Below are 19,160 nucleotides of genomic sequence, written 5' to 3'. Positions count from 1 at the left end.
TTTGAGGTCTCCTAAATGGGCTGTACTCAGCCACCCCCATCTCATGAATACAAATATGTCTTGGTAATGACTTGCAAGTTTTCCCACTCGTTTGAAGCCTTTCCATGTAGACAAGCTACTACTTCTTCAGTAGCTAATATCCTATTGGAACAAAAAATCATTCCTACCTGGGGAACCCTACCTGAGCTCCCCAGTGACTGGGAAACCCATCATGCTGGTCAAATATTACAGCAAGTGTATGGTGTTTGGCCACTTCTACAGCCTTTTCACTGCTATCATCCTCATTGTTCAGAACTAGTCAAACAAACTGCATCATCAAACTCAACTGGCAAAAATTTGTGGAAACCCTCCAACTAACTACCTTGGCCCAAAGTAGCACTTATGGTCCTTCCAAATCTCAGATCTACTATATTTGGAACTCATAAGTTCTCACACCTTAAGATAATTACTAGGTACTCTATACCTCTAGCTTCCATCTCTTTTGACCTGCACCTAATAAAAGGGGCTATACTTTGACATTGCAAAGACCTACTACATCCCTCAAAAATAATCATGCTCTAGTAGAAAATTTTTTTCACAGCACATTCTTGGGAGATGAAGACTTCTAACACTACACAATGCAACCTGGAGATTTCATTTCTTGAAATAGACATCTCCAAAAAGACTCTCTTCAACCACACTGAAAAAGTCCTGATCTGTGTCATGGACCAATCCTTGTACCACTAAATCACAAGGAATTGACTCCTAGATTTAGGAGTCTCATCTACAGAAAGCCCAAACCCTGACTGGAATTCCCATTGATGGCTCACCTTAAATTAAAGACTTCCAGGAAATATGGGGCATCTGGGAAACTCACCTGGTTGAGCATCCAACTCTGGATTTCACCTCAGGTCAAGATCCTAGGGTTTTGGGATGGAGCTCCACATGGGGCTCCATGCTGACAGCACAGAGCCTGCTTGAGATTCTCTCTTTCTCTCTCTTTCTCTCTCTCTCACTCTCTCTCCACCCCACCCCCTACCCTCCACCCCTCTCCCCAGCTCCCTCTCTTTCTCAAAATAAACTTAAAATAAAATTTAAAGATTTCTGAGAAATGAGGCACAGGATACTGAAGCAGACAGCTCCCCCAAGATGACAGGATCAGGCCTGTATATTTTCTCCTTTCTGTTTTTTCTCACTTCATTTTCTCCTTTATCTATTTTGGAGAGACAATGCCCTCATTCAAATCTCCCAATCTCTTGAAAAAAGGGGAAACCTTTCTGTTGGACCTGTCCATGAGAGCTGCAACCCTTTAGTCTTCCCCAGAACAAACTTTTCCTTCATTTCCAATGTGACTGCTAACTATGCCCATATCCCTCTAGATATTACAGGGTCAAACTTCTTTGAGCTCTCTATCATAACTCTGGATGGAACACATCTCACTGATTCTATCTATACGGTTCCCTGTTCTCTCTACTACTACAGGTCAGCTTGGCATAACAAAACAACCCCTCTGTACACTCTTCAAGAATGAAGTCCACAGGGATATCTGGGTGGCTCAGTCAGTTAAGCACCAGACTTTGGCTCAGGTTATGATCTCTCAGTTAGCGAATTAGATCCCCATGTCAGGCTCTGCGCTGACAGCTCAGAACCTGTAGCCTGCTTCAGATTCTGTGTCTCCCTCTTTCTCTTCCTTATCCTGTGCACACACTCTCTCTTTCTTCCTCTCTCTTAAAAATAAACATTAAAAAAAAAAAGAATAAAGTCTACAGAAAAGGATAGTTTGTCCATAGTTGTTCCCCAAACACAACTAGTCCTTGGTTCAAAGGGCCAATTGAATAATACAAACTAACCACACAAATTAATAATCAAACCCTAGCAAGAATTATGTTCATCACCTGGTTTTACCTGCCTGTGGCAAACGGGCCACTCAATGGGCCAATGAGTGTTTACATAGCTGGCAGATTGGAAGCCAGTGCTTACTAATTAGCCTACAGGCATCCACAATAAATATGAAGCCTTCCATTGTTCCTCCCACTGGTCTTCCCCATCAAACATCCATTGCTGCCTTAAATGGGAACTCCCAGGAGGTATATATTATTCTGGATTTGCCTCCATCATAAGGGTGCTTATCCCATTGTTCACGCCAATGAATAAATGATAGGAATCTCTCAGGGCACCTGGCTCAGTCAGTTAAGTGTCTGACTTTGGCTCAGGGCATGATCTCACAGTTTGTGAGTTCGAGCCTCGTGTTGGGCTCTGTGCTGGAGCCTGCTTTGGATTCTGTGTCTCCTCTCTCTGCCCTTCCCCCACTTGTAATCTGTCTCTCTCTGTCTCTCAAAAATAAATAAATATAAAAAATTTTTAAAAAGAAAGAAAGAATCTCTCTCTGGAACTGGAAAAACTTGCCGATTCCACCAGTAAGGCAGCAGCAGTCTAACAATGATCACTTGACTCATTGGCTAAAGTAGCTGGATAATTGCATAGACCTTGATTACCTACTTGCCGAACAAGATGTTTATGCAATAGCAAACAGCACCAGTTGTACATAAAATCCTCTGGAGAAGTAGAAAACTGCAAATTCATAAAATTACAGAACAAGCATAAAGACTACAACAAATTCCACCTGACAATCTATGGCCCTTTGATCTCTTTAGCTGGTTATCTGGTCTGGGCTCCTGGTTTAGAACTAGTATACAAACTAGGGTCATTATTCTTCTCATTTATTTTGTAAAATCATTTTGTTCCCTACCAAACCTTTGTAGAAATAGTGTACTCCAAAGAGTGATGCCGGCTCAGCATTTCAAGATGATCTCTAAAACCTAATCTCTTATTAAAACCTCGTAAGACATAGACTTTAGATGGGAAATGTCTGAGAGGTCTCCCTCCTACCTCTCCTTACTCAAATGTGGCCTCAATTATTTACTGTCTGTGCACTTCCCTCTAAAGGGACATGACACCCAGAAAAGGTCCTGCCTGGCACTAATGGACAAAAATGACTCTAATAAGGAAGAGAGGACCTAACTCTTGATCAGCAATGCTTTTAAAGAAAGGTCTTTTTCAAAAGGGGAAAATGTGAAAATACATTAAGGAAACCTAAATTAAAATTGGAGATGGGAAGTCATGAAGAGAGGACTCTCACAAACTTATCACTCATCATGGCTTGCATAGTCCAGCTGGAAGAAAGATGGCCTTTTGCTGTCAACAGCAAGCTGTCCCCCCCAGCAGCCAATGAGAAGCTAACACCACTTCAAAGTCTCATTTTCCTCTGTCCTCTGGACTTGTCTATGGTTCATCATGATTTGCTTGTCACAAACTGCAATGCCTCTGCTATTCTTAAATAAACTCAATTTTGCTGGCTGAATCACTTACCTTTTTCTTTTAGAAAACTGACAATCCTTTAAAGTTCATTCATAGACTAGTACACTTGGGTTGCTTATACTAAATATGAATATAGCTGTTATGATCTGAGTCTAACTGAAAACTGTTAACTTCAAAGATATGCGTGCCAGATGTTGATTATAGGTAGGTAAAATACAACCCTTTTTTTGCACCAATACCAAAGATTAAGATACAAAGGGGAGCAAGCACTTCAATATTCCTATATTCACTTTACACACTTAGTGTATTCACTTTTATGAATATACCTGCAAGGATATTTTACAATAATTCTGTACAATATCACGAAAGATGGAAACATGCAAGTTTCTTGTAGCCCTTTACATTTCTGAAACTAGTGTTTACTTGTTCAAAAATAGACATAGATAGGCGCCTGGGTGGCTCAGTGGGTTAAGTGTCTGACTTTTGTTTTTGGCTCAGGTCATATTTTCATGGTTTGTGGGTTCGAGTCCAGCAATGGGCTCAGTGTTGTCTGCATGGAGCCTGCCTAGGATTCTTTCTCTCCTCTTCTCTCTCTGCCTCTCCCCCACTTGCTCTGTCTCTAAAAAAAAAAAAAAAAAAGGAAAAAGAAAAGAAAAGAAAGGGACATACATGCATTTACTACCATACAAATGAATATTATGATATATTCATATATATGTATATTTTTATATACTTACGCAAATATTCATTTACAAATCCATTTAACACCACAATAGTTGGGATTATACAGTAATAAACAGTAACTGATTAAACTAATGTCAAAAATATACAACTAAAGTCATATGATTATTAAGGCTGGCCAGCTAGGATTCACACCCAGGGGCTGCTTGCTGACTCTGAACAAGCATGAATCACCATTGTGGCATAAACTACATGGTTCTTGAACAGGCCTGACAGGAACATTGAGAAGCAAATATGATCGATTAGTACTCAAAACATGAAAGAAATGCATTTAAAGGACCAAGCAGTTCTGGTTAAATTGGAAAAGCAGAGAAACTTGAAGAGTAGCTTTTATTTCTGAACTTGCATTTAGGGGACATGTTGAATGTCACAAACACAGTAACGAGTCATCAAAGATCTATCAATTTATATTATCTTATTTATTTTTAAAAGTTTATTCTGAGAGAGAGAGAGTATGAGGGAGAGAGGGGCAGAGGGAGAGGGAGAGGGAGAGGGAGGGAGGGAGACAGAGAGAGACAGAGAGAGAGAGAGAGAGAGAGAGAGAGAGAGAGAGAATCCCACAAAGGCTCCGAGCTGTCAGCACAGACCTCCAACATGATCTCACCAACTGTGTGTTCAAGACCTGAACAGAAACCAAGAGGCCAGAGGCTTACCACGTTAACCAATTGAGCCACCCAGGCACCCCTATATTATTTTAAATGTGATAAGATTCATTACATAGCTTACATGATAACTTGGTGGAAGGAGATTTTTTTCTTTAAAATTCAAAATAGCTATTGTTTTAACTAAAATGACCTGGGGCAAGTGGCCTAAAGAGAGTAGGAGGATTAGAAAACAGGATTAGAGAAGAGAGTTTGTCATTGCCAGGTGGTAGGAATAAAGGTTACCTTCTTTTAAACAGTAGTCAGCTATTAAAGCGCTACATGTGTAGCTTTCTTGCCTTGTTTTCTATTATAATCTCCTTAAAAAAAAAGCTTTTTTTACTTCTTACTATCTTAAAATCATCCAGTACAGTATCTTGCACATTGTATGTTTGTTAAATTATTAAATGAAAGATGGCATATAATATGTGAATTATATTGAATGGCTTCTATATGCTGAGCACTATTCTAGGGACTAAGGATAGAAAAAAGTTAAAAAAAATGGACTACATTTTTAAATTCTTATCCCCATAGAACTGCCCTTCTAGTGGAACAAAATAATATATTCAGTCTAATACATCCATTTAAACATTTATCATGTGCTATCCCTTGAATAGAAATAATGTTTGGTGCTTGATAATGGGATTTTCATATATGTTAAATTGTTTATTTCTCAGAATGCCCCTTCCCCCACCTCTACAGTTACAGACTACTACATTGAATCAATTTCCTACTGAATAAAGTGGGAACCTCAGGGATTTAAGTGCTTGTGGTTGCAGCCACATAAAACTTAGAAATGCTAAAATATGATAGTTCAATTTCAATATAAACATATACTATGCTCCCATGATTCTAAATTGCATTATGAAGTGGATTTCTCAAATTCACAATCATTTATTAAAGACTAATGTCCTTTAAAAACCCAGAGCTTAAGGGACCCCTGAATGGCTCAGTTGTTAGAGCAATGGATTCTTAATTTCGGCTCAGGTGGTGATCCCAAGGCTGTGGGGTCTAGTTAAGTACTGAGCATGGAGCCTGTTTGGAATTCTCTCTGCCTCTCTTCCCCTCTAGCTCATGCTCCCTCTCTTTAAAATAAAAATAAATAATGAAAATAAAACCTAGAGCTTAAAAGAATCAAGTATTACATCTAACCATATGTATTAGGTAATCAAAAGGGAAAAAAATCAATTGATACAGTATACAAATCTGTAGAGATATAATTTAGAATTCAATAAAGAAAAAATATGCTACATGGGTTTTTTTCTCTTTTGAATGACAACCTTGGGATTTTGTGTTAATAAACAGGTTGTCAAATTATTTTCTAAAGCATTATCTCCAGGTTTTATTCATCTGAATGGCTTTCAATAATGAATTATTACTTGATTTTACAATGGAAAAACAATCTAACCTATTTACAAGAGATTCAGCATCTATAAGCATCAGATTAATTAAAGATATCACAGGTACTTCTCAAACAATTCCTATCATCTGGTTTTTCCTGAAGATCCAAGTTGGCCTCTATCCTCCTGCCTTTTCTCCTAGGCTCAAAATTTCACTTCTATCTTTCAGCCCCTGCAGTGCGCAGGTACTCTTTCTAAGGTTTAATAACGAATTTTGTCGTTCGCATTTATTAGTAAATTGACAAGACATAAAGAACTGAAGCTACAAAATTAAAGATCTCACATTAAAATTATCCTTATAATTTATGTAAAAATAGACCAAGATCTATTAGCTCTTCTGTTGGTCTTTTTAATTCTAGTCTTAAATTAAAAAAAAAAATTTTTTTTTTAATTTTAGAGAGAGGGAGCGCGTGAGCAGAGGAGAGACGGGGCGGGGTGGGGGGGGCGTGGAGAGGAGAGAGAAAGAGAGAATGAATCTGGAGTAGGCTCCACCCTCCGTGCGAACCCAACCAACGCAAGAGGCAGGGCGGGGTGCTGGATCCCATAAGCATGGGATCATGCCTGAGCCAAAAGCAGGAGGAGTCGGACACTCAACAGACATCCATGCACCCCTTCAGTTCTAGTCTTATTTGGCCTAATCTCTAATTATTCAATAAGACTACTCCAAACTCATAAAGTTTTACTCTATAACCTTCCCTATGACTCAGACAGAGATAGGTCCGTAGAGATAGTTAACCTAGCTTTGAGGAAGATACTAATTTAAAACTTAGAGTAAACTCCAGGCTATCATTTCACATTCTCACTTTGAGAATTCCAGAAACGTCATTTATTCTTCGATATCTTCAAATTACTTTCCACAAAAAGAACATTCTGTAAATCTAATAATGCGAAGTACTCGCTCTGGTTAGAAGTGACTGAGAAATCTTCCTTCAAAGGCGGGAAACCTCTAGTGCTAACTTTAACTTTTAAGAGCGAGATAAAAGACCTTCATAATTTGCGGGGGGGGGCGGCTGGCAAAAAGAAACTGCCTTCTCAATAGAGAGATCGCAAACCCTTGGCCTATGGCAGAAGTTCCCCGTACACCCCCAACCAGGAGAGCGGCTTGATGCTCCCCGGCGTCCGGGAAACCGCCACGGAATGCAGGCCCGGCATCCTCAGCGGAGAGTTATCTCACGTCCGGGCCCGCAAGCTCAGCAGGTTCGTCATAAACACGATAGACAGAGAATCGTGGCCGAGGAGGTGGGTCACACAACTGTCAAACGAAGCCCTCCCACTACTCCACTGGTCCCTAAGGATACAAGCCTTGCTGGCGCGGAACACTTACCCGTTGCCTCGGTATCGCGACTACAACTCCCAGGAGACTTGGCGGCCGAAGGAGCAGCGTCCTTCCCAGAATGCAACAGAACGGGGGACCCCCCCCCCCCTTCTCTGCTCCTCCCACCTTTCTACCCGGCGTCACCCGGGAGAACAGGAGGTAGGGCGCGGGAGGGGACCTCCAGCCCTTGGCGTGATTCGTCAGACGTTGGGAGGGGGACGGGGCGGGGTGCAGGGGGAGAATGGGAGGACGAAGGGGAGGAGAAAGGGGAGGGGAGGGTAAATAGTGGGCCAGGCTGGAAGATGGCGGCGGTAGCGGAGGTGTGAGTGGACCCGTGTTTCTGCAGCTGGATTTTCTCTTCCTTTCTTTCCTTCTCCTTCTCTGAGATTGGCATCGAGTGGGCTGAGTTCGGGTGGTGGCGCCGGGCGCAGCGCAGGGGTCACGGCGACGGCGGCGGCTGACGGCTGGAAGGGCAGGCTTCCTTCGCCGCTTGTCCTCCTTCCCCGGTCCGCTCGGTGTCAGGCGCGGCGGCGGCGGCGCAGCAGCCGGACTTCGTCCCTCCTCCGGCTCCCCCCGGCGCCGGAGCGGGCACTCTTCCTTTCGCCACCTCCAGACCCTTCACCCCGGCTACTGGGCACCTCCTCCGGCGCAGCTCAGGGAGCGGGGGCCGGTCTCCCGCTCGGCTGTCGCGCCTCCATGTCGGATAACCAGAGCTGGAACTCGTCGGGCTCGGAGGAGGATCCGGAGACGGAGTCCGGGCCGCCTGTGGAGCGCTGCGGAGTCCTCAGCAAGGTGAGCAGCCCGCGCGTCCGAGGGCCTCCTGCTCCGACTTCACCTGCCGTGAGGCGAGCCGCTGAAGGGATGGGGTGGGGTTGGGCGGGAGTCGCGGACTGTCCCGGGGCGGGGGCTGCGGAATGTGCCTGGGTGCGGGGCTGAGTACTGCCGCAGCAGTGCCGGGGCCGGGTGAGGGTGAGGGTGAGGGTGGGGGTGGGAGGGAGAAGGGGGACTGTCCTGCTCGCCTGCCCTGGGGTTCGGCGGCAGTGGCCGAAGACTGGAGAAAACGCCTCGGATTCAGTTTGGGAAGCGGCATGCGTATTGTGACTTGGGACTTAGAGCGGCTATAGGAGCCCGGGTTGGGCGACAACAGTGTTTGAATGCTGGGTATGGGAGCAGTGCAGATCGGACCTCGCAAACGAGGTTAGTTCGCAGATGGAGAGCGGGGTTAGAGAATTCTCTGAACGCTGCTGTATAGACAGTTGCCGGAGCAACTGAGTATGGTGTGGAAAACTGAGGTGGTGAACTATGCCAAGTTAGATATAGTGAGAGATCTCGGGGACGAGGACTTTTGTACTTTTCTCCTCATACGATTCCCCAGTTCAGAAAAGAGCTGTCGACTCAGCACGCGATAAGTACAAGAAATAGTCCAAGTTAACTTGGAACAGTCAGAATAGAGGCCAACCTTTATTGACTCCAGGAAGAACACTATTTAATAATAAAATACTCTTGCAATCAAAGGGCCAGAGTAAGGAAAACACATCTTAACCTTTCCTGAAAATTTTAAATACCGTTTTTCAAAATTTTAGCAAAGCAGATCGTTGTAGGACTGAAAGGCTAATTAGTTAAATTGGATGAGGCCCTTTTTAAGAGAGACGCTCTGTCTTTTCTTTTGATAGTACATGGTTCGGTGGGGGGGGGGTTGCTTGTTTATTCACTCGAAGTTTTTGCTTAAGATACACATTGCCTTTATTACTTCCTTCCCTCTTCCTGTTAAAGTTTTAGAAATGGCCAGTCCCTCAGCAAGCTGGTCATGAGATACAAGATCATGTGGAGCCTACTGGCTATTAAGAAACCATGCTGCTTCCAGTGTACATACTTTGGCTAAGCATTTGAACATTTACAGTGGACTTGTTTCATATTAGGTTTTTCTGTTGTCTTTAGAAGGCTGGTGAGAAAGGCCTTACTTAGGTAAGACAGGAGTATGTCCCAACTAAGACTTGTGTTATTATTTATGTAGAAAAATCATGATGTGTGTTGATATTCTGATCACTGGAATTTCACTGAAAGGCTTTCATGAAAGTGAACCTCCCTAGGAGGTTTTTTTTTTTTTAATGGGTCTTATAATTTAGGAATCTCTTGAACATGTTGTGTAGTAGACCTACATATTCAGATGGAATTTGCTTCTCAATTCTGATAGATTCATCGCTTTTCTCATTAAATGAGAAACAGACTTCCAAATTAGTACTCTGGTAGTGGTAAGTATTTTTCAAAACAGGCTGAACTTTTGACCTACTTGATACCACTACTTTGGGGGGCGGAGAGGTGACTGGTGGGAAGAGTACAAAATGCTCTGAGTATTCACTGTACGCAGAGCAGTATAGTAGGCATACCATATGACAAAAAGTGGAAGACTGTCTCCTTGATACTTAAATGTTGACAAATGTACTTTTTGACCACTTCTCTGGTAGGTAAATAACTTTGATAATGCCACACATGTAGAATCAGCAGGAATATAGTTTTTGCTATTTTTGTTAACAGCTATGAAGGAAATTGCCCTGAAATTCAGTATATGGTTATATAAAATGATTTCTGGAAACTTTTTAATCAGGAGTATTTTATATTGAATATGTGTTTTAAAATTTAAAGTACTTATATATTTTGATCTATTTGTAATCACTTAGCAGTTTATACAAAAGTTAGAACTCAGCAACTGTACTTTTCCTTCAATTGAGTAATGTAGATAAGTCTCTAATTTGCATCATTTCTTCCCTTCCAAAATTGGAATGGAGTGGATAAACTTATATTAGAAATATACCAGACCAAAGTTTTACTTTGTATTTGGTAATTTAAAATACATGGAAATACCTATGAAGTATATTTTCTGTAAAATCACTTCTTAACCACATAGGTTCCAAAAAACACTGGATTGACAATAATTCTAGGTGGTTATAACAAATATCAGGGTGGATCGTTGATGAGAAAAGATTCATGCCTTAGTGGGAATTAAGAGCAACTAAGCTTGGATAAAATAAATCTCATCTAACTTGTTAACAAGTTCTCTCCATCCTTCAAGGTTTACCTTATCTTCTGTTTCCCCACATACCTACCTGTTGGCTGAAATTCTATCCATCTTTAGAGTTTATCTCAAAAACCAGTTTTACCATGAAGCCTTTTCTTATTTTGCCAACCATTTCAGATCCCCTTACCTTGAGTTCCCATAGTTACTTTATTTGTAACTTGTTCTGACTCTTACTGCAAATGAATTTTTTTCCTCTTAAAATTGTGTTTGCTGGACTACTGGGAACAGAAATCTTTTATTCTCCTGCTCTATCATATTGCTTTGTCTCTATTTGTTAGATGAGGAAGAGTGAGGAAATGTTATGAGAAAACCAAAAATCTACCTTCTAGTTGTGATAGTAGGAGCTAACATTTATTTACTGAGTAAAGGGGCCTGAAGCTTATGTAATTTAGTGGGTCATCTACAAAAAAAGTATAAAATTATCGTACGCAATTGCTGGGGCCCATTCTGTCACTCTGGAAGAGGTCTCTTCTAGTGAACTGCACTGAAACTTAAGCTTCATTAGCTCTGCATAACTCTGTCTCCAACTGAGAAAATACTATGAGCCTGGCTGTATTCTAAGTCTATTCTTATTTAATCTTGACAACTTTAAGAGGTAAAGATGACAAAGAAACAGTAAGTAATTTGAGTTACTGGCCTTCTGAGGGGGAGTAATTGGAATGAGGCAGGGTTAAGGTATGACAGTCTAAATAATTTGTATTACGACAGTAGGGAGTTGTCTGCATAAGATTTGGAGCCAGAGGTTCATTGAGATTAGTAAGATAAGATACGATAGCCTACGTGCTTCATAAGCAAATAAGATTACGTAAGTTAGGAAATAAAATGCAGAAGACATTAGAGGTAAGGTTATTAAGCCTTCTCAAGAGCCTAGTAACCTGAGTATCATTGTATTAATGGAAAATAGAGAAGAAGAGCCAAATTTAAGGGTTTTATATGGAGGAAAGATGAATAGGAATTGATGACAGGCTATAAAGATTGACCAGGAACAGTAACTCTTACAACTATAGTAGAGGTATTCATGATTTTTTTTAGCCATTCAAATAATGTGCAAAGAAACTAAAGCACAGAAAAGTTAAATAACTTGTCAAAACTCGTTACACAACTAGTAGAATCTATTGGATTTTATACTATTCTGTCCATGCAGTACAGGAACTCTGAGCCAGGTTTGAATATGAATCAGGCTGCAGAACTACCAGTATGGCCAAGGAAATAGTAACATAAGGAGGAAAGGTGCACCTTATAAGAGGAGATGAATTCAATTTTGTATGTAACCATCATTTTGAATCATTGTGTAAGTTGATGGTAAGTCATAGGGAATTAAAAATATGGAAATGGTGATTAGGGAGCTCAGAGGAAAGAATGTATTAAATTGCCAACATGCATAAGCTCTCAGGGAGGGGTTGTAATGATGAGCCTTGGAAGATTTAAGAGCTGAACTGTCTCAAACATGCTGAGTAGGAAATAGAAAAGTAAAGATTTCTCTCAATGGGTAAAGAGCCTGAGCCAATGCAGTATATTTTTAACAATCCATTTTGAATTAGTTTTTGGCAGATAGTGTTGGAATTAGATAGTTTTTGGAATTGTCTTTACATACATAAAATCCCCAGAGCATAAAAATATGCAAAATCAAGAATTCCCATAGAAGTTACATTTCCGCCTTTGCAAGTTTATTGATTGTGATCTGTAGTTTGCAGCAAGACCTTAGCAACACAGAAACCATTTTTAGGTATTAGAAACTGATAATCCCAGTATGTTTTTGAAAAGTAGTTTTTTAAATACACAATGTATTATTACTACTCTTGGATTTAAAAAATAGATCGTCAGAGAAATTTGGAAAATGAATTAACTTATAAACATGTAGCTTTGGGCTCTGTGGGGGAAATTGTAAAGTTGATACAGACTTCTAAAGATTAATGATCTAGTGTTTTTACTTTATATATTTATATATATATATATATACACACACATATATAATGCATACATGTAAATATCATGTATGTTCATATGTTAGTAACTTAAAACCAAAGTAGAATTTGGCCATGATTAGCTTCCTACTTCTGTTGATTTAGAAAGCTTCATGCAGACTTACGTGATATAGGAGAATGAGAGGCTACATATTCAAACTTTTCTGTTGAGTATGTTAATTATGGCAGGGACCAAAACAGTCTAAGTCTCATGGTGGTGGTGAGGAGGGGAGGATGAAGCACACAAAGAAAAAGCAGAATTTTTAACTATTAAGAGTTTTGTTCCTCAAATATTAAATGGAAGAAAATATAATAGATATATGTAATTTTGTAAAAATTACTAAGAATCATATCAATCTAGAATATCACAACATTTCACTTTTGATATCTTTTTTTAATGTTTATTTATTATTTTGAGAGACAGAGTACAGGTGGCGGGGGGAGGTGGAGAGAGACACACAAACAGAATCTGAAACGGGCTCCAGGCTCTGAGCTGTCAGCAGAGTATCTTGTTTTATGAAGTACCAGTTCCAGTCTTTTGGGTATTTTTTTTTTTAAGTTTATTTTGAGAGAGAGAGAGTGAGAGAGTGAGCCCACGCACGCGAGTGGGGAAGAGGCAGAGAGAGAAGGAGAGAGAGAGAGAATCCCAAGCAGGCTCTGCACAGAACCCAACGTGGGGCTTGAACCCACAGACCAGAGATCATGACCTGAGCTCTGCCTCTTAACTGACTGAGCCTCCCAGGCACCCCCTATAATCATTTTTCCTGTTTGTAAATAAGCTCGAGCTTTTCACATTTTGGTTTTAAATTAGGTTGGTTGCTGTTTCAGAAAGTTTGGATTTCTAAAATACTGACTTTTATATTTTGTTTTTCTTTTCCCTCCCGCCCCATCCCCTTACCTCTAGTGGACAAACTACATTCATGGGTGGCAGGATCGTTGGGTAGTTTTAAAAAATAATACTCTGAGTTACTACAAATCTGAAGACGAGACAGAATATGGCTGCAGAGGATCCATCTGTCTTAGCAAGGCTGTCATCACAGTAAGTTCCTATTCTTCATTCAACAAGTATTTATTGAGTATCAGAAATACTCTAGGAACTTGTTCTAGGTCCTTGGGATTTATCTGTGAATAAAACAGATAAAGATCTTTGCCTCTGTGGAGCACAGTCTAGTACTTCTTTCCATAAAAATATTTCATGATGTTTAGTTTTAGATACTGTTATTTTATAAAGACAGGTACTCTATATCTAGTTATAGCAAGCCCTTAAGGGATACAGAAAAAAACATTTGAAGGTTTCACATCTGATGAGATTAGTACAGTTACATAGTAGATTATTGAAAACAGTTAAAGCAGAAAACTAGAAAAAAAGTGTATTTTAACATTTTAAAGTTTTAACTTAAATATGTAAATTTATATTCATATGCCAGCTTTTTGATGTAATGCTAACACCATCTCTTCAAATGTGGAATTGAGAGAACTACTTGTAAATATATCCATAATGCATGATTTGCAATTTCCACTTTTGATTTCTCTGAAGTGGATAAATGCTTAAAGATACTTTTGGAAAACCTTAAGTATAGGATCTTCTGACTTTTTATGTTTTCCTTAACATTTTACAGATGTCTCACCTTTGTCTAACTCAGTACCTTTTTAAAGAATGACTCACCTTTATCAAGTCATTCTACTTAGTTTGCACTCAACTTAGTTAACATAGAAACAACCCTCTTTTTGTACTTGTATTCCATAGACTTACATAATATTAGTTAAAAGTTATGTAAGGACCACAAGTAAACTGGCATAAACAGGTTTGGGAACAACCAACTGATTTGTTAAACATAACTCAACCTATGGGATCAGAAGTGCCTAACATACTAAAAATAGCCTACAAGTAGTCAGTATGCCGTGGCATATTTAATAAAATTGAAAAAAAAAGTTGCCGCTAAAACAGATCAGTTAAATGGAGGTCAATTAAGGGATCTCTTGTACTTAAAATCTAGAAATGGGTGTGTTAAAACTTAATCATAGATTATACTGATACTTTCAAAGGGAATTCACATTATGATAGCATTTTTATTGCTTGTAAAAATAAAAGCTATACTTCGAATCTGTGTCGATTTCTTAATCTGACATATATGTATGTTACACATTTAAGGGATTTCTTACAGTATTTTTCGGTTCTTTTTCATACATTATGCCTTTTGTATATATTCAAAGTTCGAAAACAAACTTAGTTGAGTGTTGAGTGGGAAAAACCTGTAGAGGAATTGTTAAGTGTTAAGAATGAAACTACTACTCTTCATTTTAAAGAATAATTTTAAAGAAATATTTTGACTATATAAAAGCTCAGTATTTATTTTGACTCATAGGTTGTCCATTGGTGTGTTTTGAATTTGTTTTTAGTTTTGTATTTTGGGGTTTTATTTCCCTTGAGATAGGTTATTATTTATGCTAGAAAACAGAAATAGTGGGGAGAAACGTGTTTTACAGTCTTGAAATGTCTTTCCTCCATTCTTCCTCTCCTTCCTTCTTTTCTTTTCTTGTCCGATGCTTATTAGCTGTTACATTTGATTCTGAAAATAAGCTGTTGGTTGATGTAAAGATGGGGAGAAATGAAACTTTATTTTTATTGTTTACTGAAGTAGTAGTATTCCTAGAATACTGCGCTTGTTGCTGTAGAGTTATAGTTTTGAGTTATGAACTATGGTAGTAATACGTGGCTTATTTAAGGGAAAAAAATTTTAATAAACTATTAACATTTCATCTGCTCAGAAAAAACCAACCTGTTATTTCTTTGTAGTTTTGTTGTTGTTGTTATACCTGTACTTGCCTATGGATCTTTCATTGTGGTATAGGGTCAAAGAAATGGATAGGAAAATGAAACAACTTAAAAGAGATGAAGAAGGAACCCAGTGGTATTGACTAAGCTAAGTATTGGTAGAGAAAGTTAAAAAGATGAACGAGGCAGCAGATTCTGAGTGGTAGTCTTAGAGACCGTGAATCAGGTGGTAAGGAGAAACATGAGCATTTATATTCCTGAATCCCTTCAACTTTCAGTCTTTTTCTTGCCTATGGGTTCAAAGTTTTGCTATTTCTTATATCAAGGAAATTATAAAATATAACTGAATTCAGTGAGCTTTTTACAATGAAGTTTACAAATAGAACATGTACTTGAGTTAAATAACAAAAATGGAATACTAATGGTCTCTGTTAAAATAGGTATCCTTTGCTTTTCTTAAAAATGGGCTATTATACATATCACTTCCCCTCTGAAGACAGAAAATAAATGGCAGTGTTGAATTTGCTCACAGGGCACCTTATAAAATAGTATTCAAATGTGGAGAAACCTGGACTTGAATTGTGACTTTGCTGTAACCTTAACATACTACTTGTTCGTGAACCTACTGTCTGAGCTCACCATTTCTGATAGAATCTAATTCATTGTTAAATTCACTCATATTTTAGTTTACCAATTAAGTCATTCTTAATTATTTTAATCATGTTCTTTAGCTTTGTGATAATGAATTGGGTGAAATACTTTCAAGGAACAAAATATTTCCTGGGAGAATTTGTTACTTGGAAATAATTCTTAATGTGAAGGAATTCGAAGTAGTGGGTGAGAAGAAATACATTACTTTTTCACTTTATGAAAAATGAACTATCTGTATGTAGAGTAAATGTTTGTAGAAAGATAAAGTTGAATTTCTGAGTTATATTAGTTTATTTATAGTGTAATTGCTTAGGATCCATTCTGTGCTACAAAACTTGCATTGTAGATGTTCAACATATGTTAATTGTATTTCTTCAACCAAAAACAGTGTTTATGGAATATTTAAACTGTTCTTTATTTTTAAAATTATGTATTTAAATAAAACACTCATGATAAGATGCAATCTGTGACATGAAAAGGTTTAAAAAGTGAATGTTTCTCTTTGCTCTTAGTCCTGCACTCCAGAAATCAAGTTAAATTTCTGGTCCTTTCTTCCAAATAATTTGTATGCCCAGACAAGCATTTGTTTGTTTATATCCTTCATTTTTATTTGCATAAGTAGTATCATACTAAGTGTATTCTTCTTTATCTTATTTTCTTTTAGTATGACTTGGACGTGCTAACTCCTACATTCTGTTGAATTGCATGGATATACTGTATCTTGTTTATATGCCCCTTCCCTCTCTTTGGACATTTAAAATGTACCTAATTTTTTTAATGCAAATATTGTAGGAACAAACATTTATTTTAAAATTTGTTTATAGTTACTGTCAAATGACTCTTTCAAAAGAGTACTACTTTTCACTCTTACAAAAAAATGTATGAATGTCTCTATTTCCCCATACCCTAAAGTATTGAGGAAGTTGGGTTTTGGCAAATGTTAAAATATTGGTCAATCTCTACTAGATAAAAATAGTACCTTAATGTTTTAAGTTGCATTTTCTATTTATGAGATTGAGTAACTTGGTATGTTTATACCTCATTTATATTTCTTTTTCCTCTTCTGATCATTAATCTCTTGTTCTCTCTTTTCTTTCCTTACTGATTTATGGAAGCTCTTAATAACATGATAATTGATTAGCATTTGTCATATTTGTTGCAAATATTTTCTGCAGTTTGTCATTTATGTAGTCTTACCTTGTTTTAGAGTCTTCTATAGCCTTCCAGAAATTAAAATTTTTGCATACTTTAATTGACATTTCATTATGACTTCTGCATTTAGTTGTGTTTTGATAGATATTTCCCACTTCAAAAAAATCTGTAATACACTAAGTACCTATATTTACATGTAAAATTCGCATTTGAATTTTATTCCTGTAGGAGTTACTTTAGTCTAAAGAGTGATGTGGGAATTTAACTTTTTATTTTTCTTCAAATGAATATGTATTCTTAGGCCATTAATTGAATAATTCACCTTTTTTCCGTTGGCTTGAAATGTCACCTTCATTATAAATTCCCATGTGTATTTGTGGTTGTTTCTACACTCTCTTCTGTTCACTTGATTTGTGTATTTCTTCTCTTTGTACCATGTTTAAAATTATATTACTAATATTTCATTAGCCAACAATTCATGGTCTTTTCATGAAGATAAAAGTGATTTGTTTGCATTTACTGGGATAAGATATTTTGGGAATTAGGTAGGTAGAGATAACAGAAATAGTAGTATCTTTAGAATTGGTTTGCCTAGGATCTATAGTCCCAGCTCTCAACTCAGGTATCTGACTTTGTGTACCTGAAGCTTTGTAGAACTTGTTTAATTACCAAATGAATGAAATTCTCATTACTCTTAGAGGTTGGTTATATGGAAGTTTATCCACCAATTTTATGGTTTAATATTTTCAGAAAGAAAACTGAAAAGTAGTGAAAATGTTTATGGTTAGATTTTTAAAAATGAAAGCCAAATAGCTCTTAGGTAAGTAGGAGTTAAAGGAAAAGTTGAAAGATCCTGTCAGAATTAAACAAGACAATAGAGATGTAAAAGTAAGGGAAGGAAGTATTAAAAATTGAAGAGAACTGTAAATTTTTTTAGTGTTGAAAAGTAATCAGATACAAAAAGGGTTTTTTAAAATGTTTATTTATTTATTTTGAGAGAGAGAGAGAATATGCATGTGAGAGTGGAGGAGAGGCAGAGAGAGGGAGACGGAGAAGGAGAATCCCAAGCAGGTTCCATGCTCAGGGCAGAGCCTGATACAGGCCTCAGTCTAATGACAGCAAGATCACAACCTGAGCTGACATCAAGAGTCATATGCTTAACTGACCGAGCCACCCCGGCGCCCCAAAAAACTTTTGAATGTGGAATTATAATGTAAGAAATTGTGATACAAAATAATGTTCAGCAAAATAGGTGAGACCAAAGATGAGTAGTGCCATAAACAATCATTATACAAGGAACTCGAGATTAGGAAAAAATAAGAAGTTGGCATTTTATGAAGTATCTAATTTTGCTACATTGAACTGGTGAAAAGAGGAAAGTATATGCAAGTATAAGCACTGGATAAGATACTGGTTGATAATTCTCACTTGAAGAACATTCACCTGTGAATTTCTAAAAGAAATTAGAACCTTAGACTATTAAGATAATATCCACTCAGTTCACTTGGAAATAATATCTTCTATCTTTAGATAACTTGACTATAACTTAAATAGTGTAACTCAAGTAATTCAAATGTAACAGGAAATATTTAAAATATTTGGTAGAAGGTTTTTATAAGTGGAAAAATATAAAAATGGATATCTATTGAAATGTAGGTCCCAGAATGTTAAAATAATTTACCCGAAATTATATAATTACAGAGTGTATTTGTTTGCTAGGGTTACCGTGACAGAGTTGCCACAAACTGAGTGGCTTAAAACAACAGATGTACTGTTTGGCAGTTCTGGAGACTAGAAGTCCATCAAGGTGTTATCGGGGTGGGTTCTCTCTGTTGCTGTTGTTTGTTGGCAGTCTGGCATTCTGTTTGGTGTAGATGCAGTTCTTTCATGTTTGCACTTAGGTTCACATAGTGTTCTCTCTGTGGTCTTATTCATGTCCAAATTTCCCCTTTTTATAAGGACACTAGTCATAATGAATTAGGGACCTATTTTATTCCGGTGTGACCTCATCCTAACTAATTACATCTCTATTACCCTGTTTCTAAATAAAGTTACATTCTAAGGTACGCAGGCCTCAGCATACATTTCAGGCACACAATTCAATCCATAATACAAAATAATCTGAGGTAAGACTACAACCCAAGTCT

At 38.0% G+C, this 19,160-nt stretch overlaps 2 protein-coding genes across 3 annotated transcripts in view; one reads left to right on the top strand and one right to left on the bottom strand.

Annotated features, from left to right (window-relative positions):
* The window catches only part of POLK (DNA polymerase kappa), a 73,023-nt gene extending 64,800 nt beyond the window's left edge, over positions 1–8,223 (bottom strand). The window contains exon 1 of the mRNA XM_029942448.1: positions 7,404–8,223. The gene's annotated coding sequence lies outside the window, so the exon portion shown is untranslated. The remainder of the gene's footprint in view (positions 1–7,403) is intronic.
* CERT1 (ceramide transporter 1) overlaps positions 7,720–19,160 on the top strand; it is a 97,203-nt gene continuing 85,762 nt past the window's right edge. Inside the window, exons 1-2 of one of the 2 annotated variants that reach the window (XM_029942451.1) lie at positions 7,720–8,186; positions 13,339–13,473. In XM_029942451.1, the coding sequence (XP_029798311.1) occupies positions 8,091–8,186; positions 13,339–13,473 (231 nt within the window). In that variant the 5' untranslated portion in view covers positions 7,720–8,090. The remainder of the gene's footprint in view (positions 8,187–13,338; positions 13,474–19,160) is intronic. The other variant, XM_029942450.1, reaches the window with a different exon arrangement.

This window comes from Suricata suricatta, chromosome 6 (genome assembly GCF_006229205.1).
Source record: "Suricata suricatta isolate VVHF042 chromosome 6, meerkat_22Aug2017_6uvM2_HiC, whole genome shotgun sequence".
In the NCBI taxonomy this organism is placed as follows: Eukaryota; Metazoa; Chordata; class Mammalia; order Carnivora; family Herpestidae; genus Suricata; species Suricata suricatta.
Note: the sequence above shows the minus strand (reverse complement) of the source record. Positions and strands in the feature narration are given on the sequence as shown.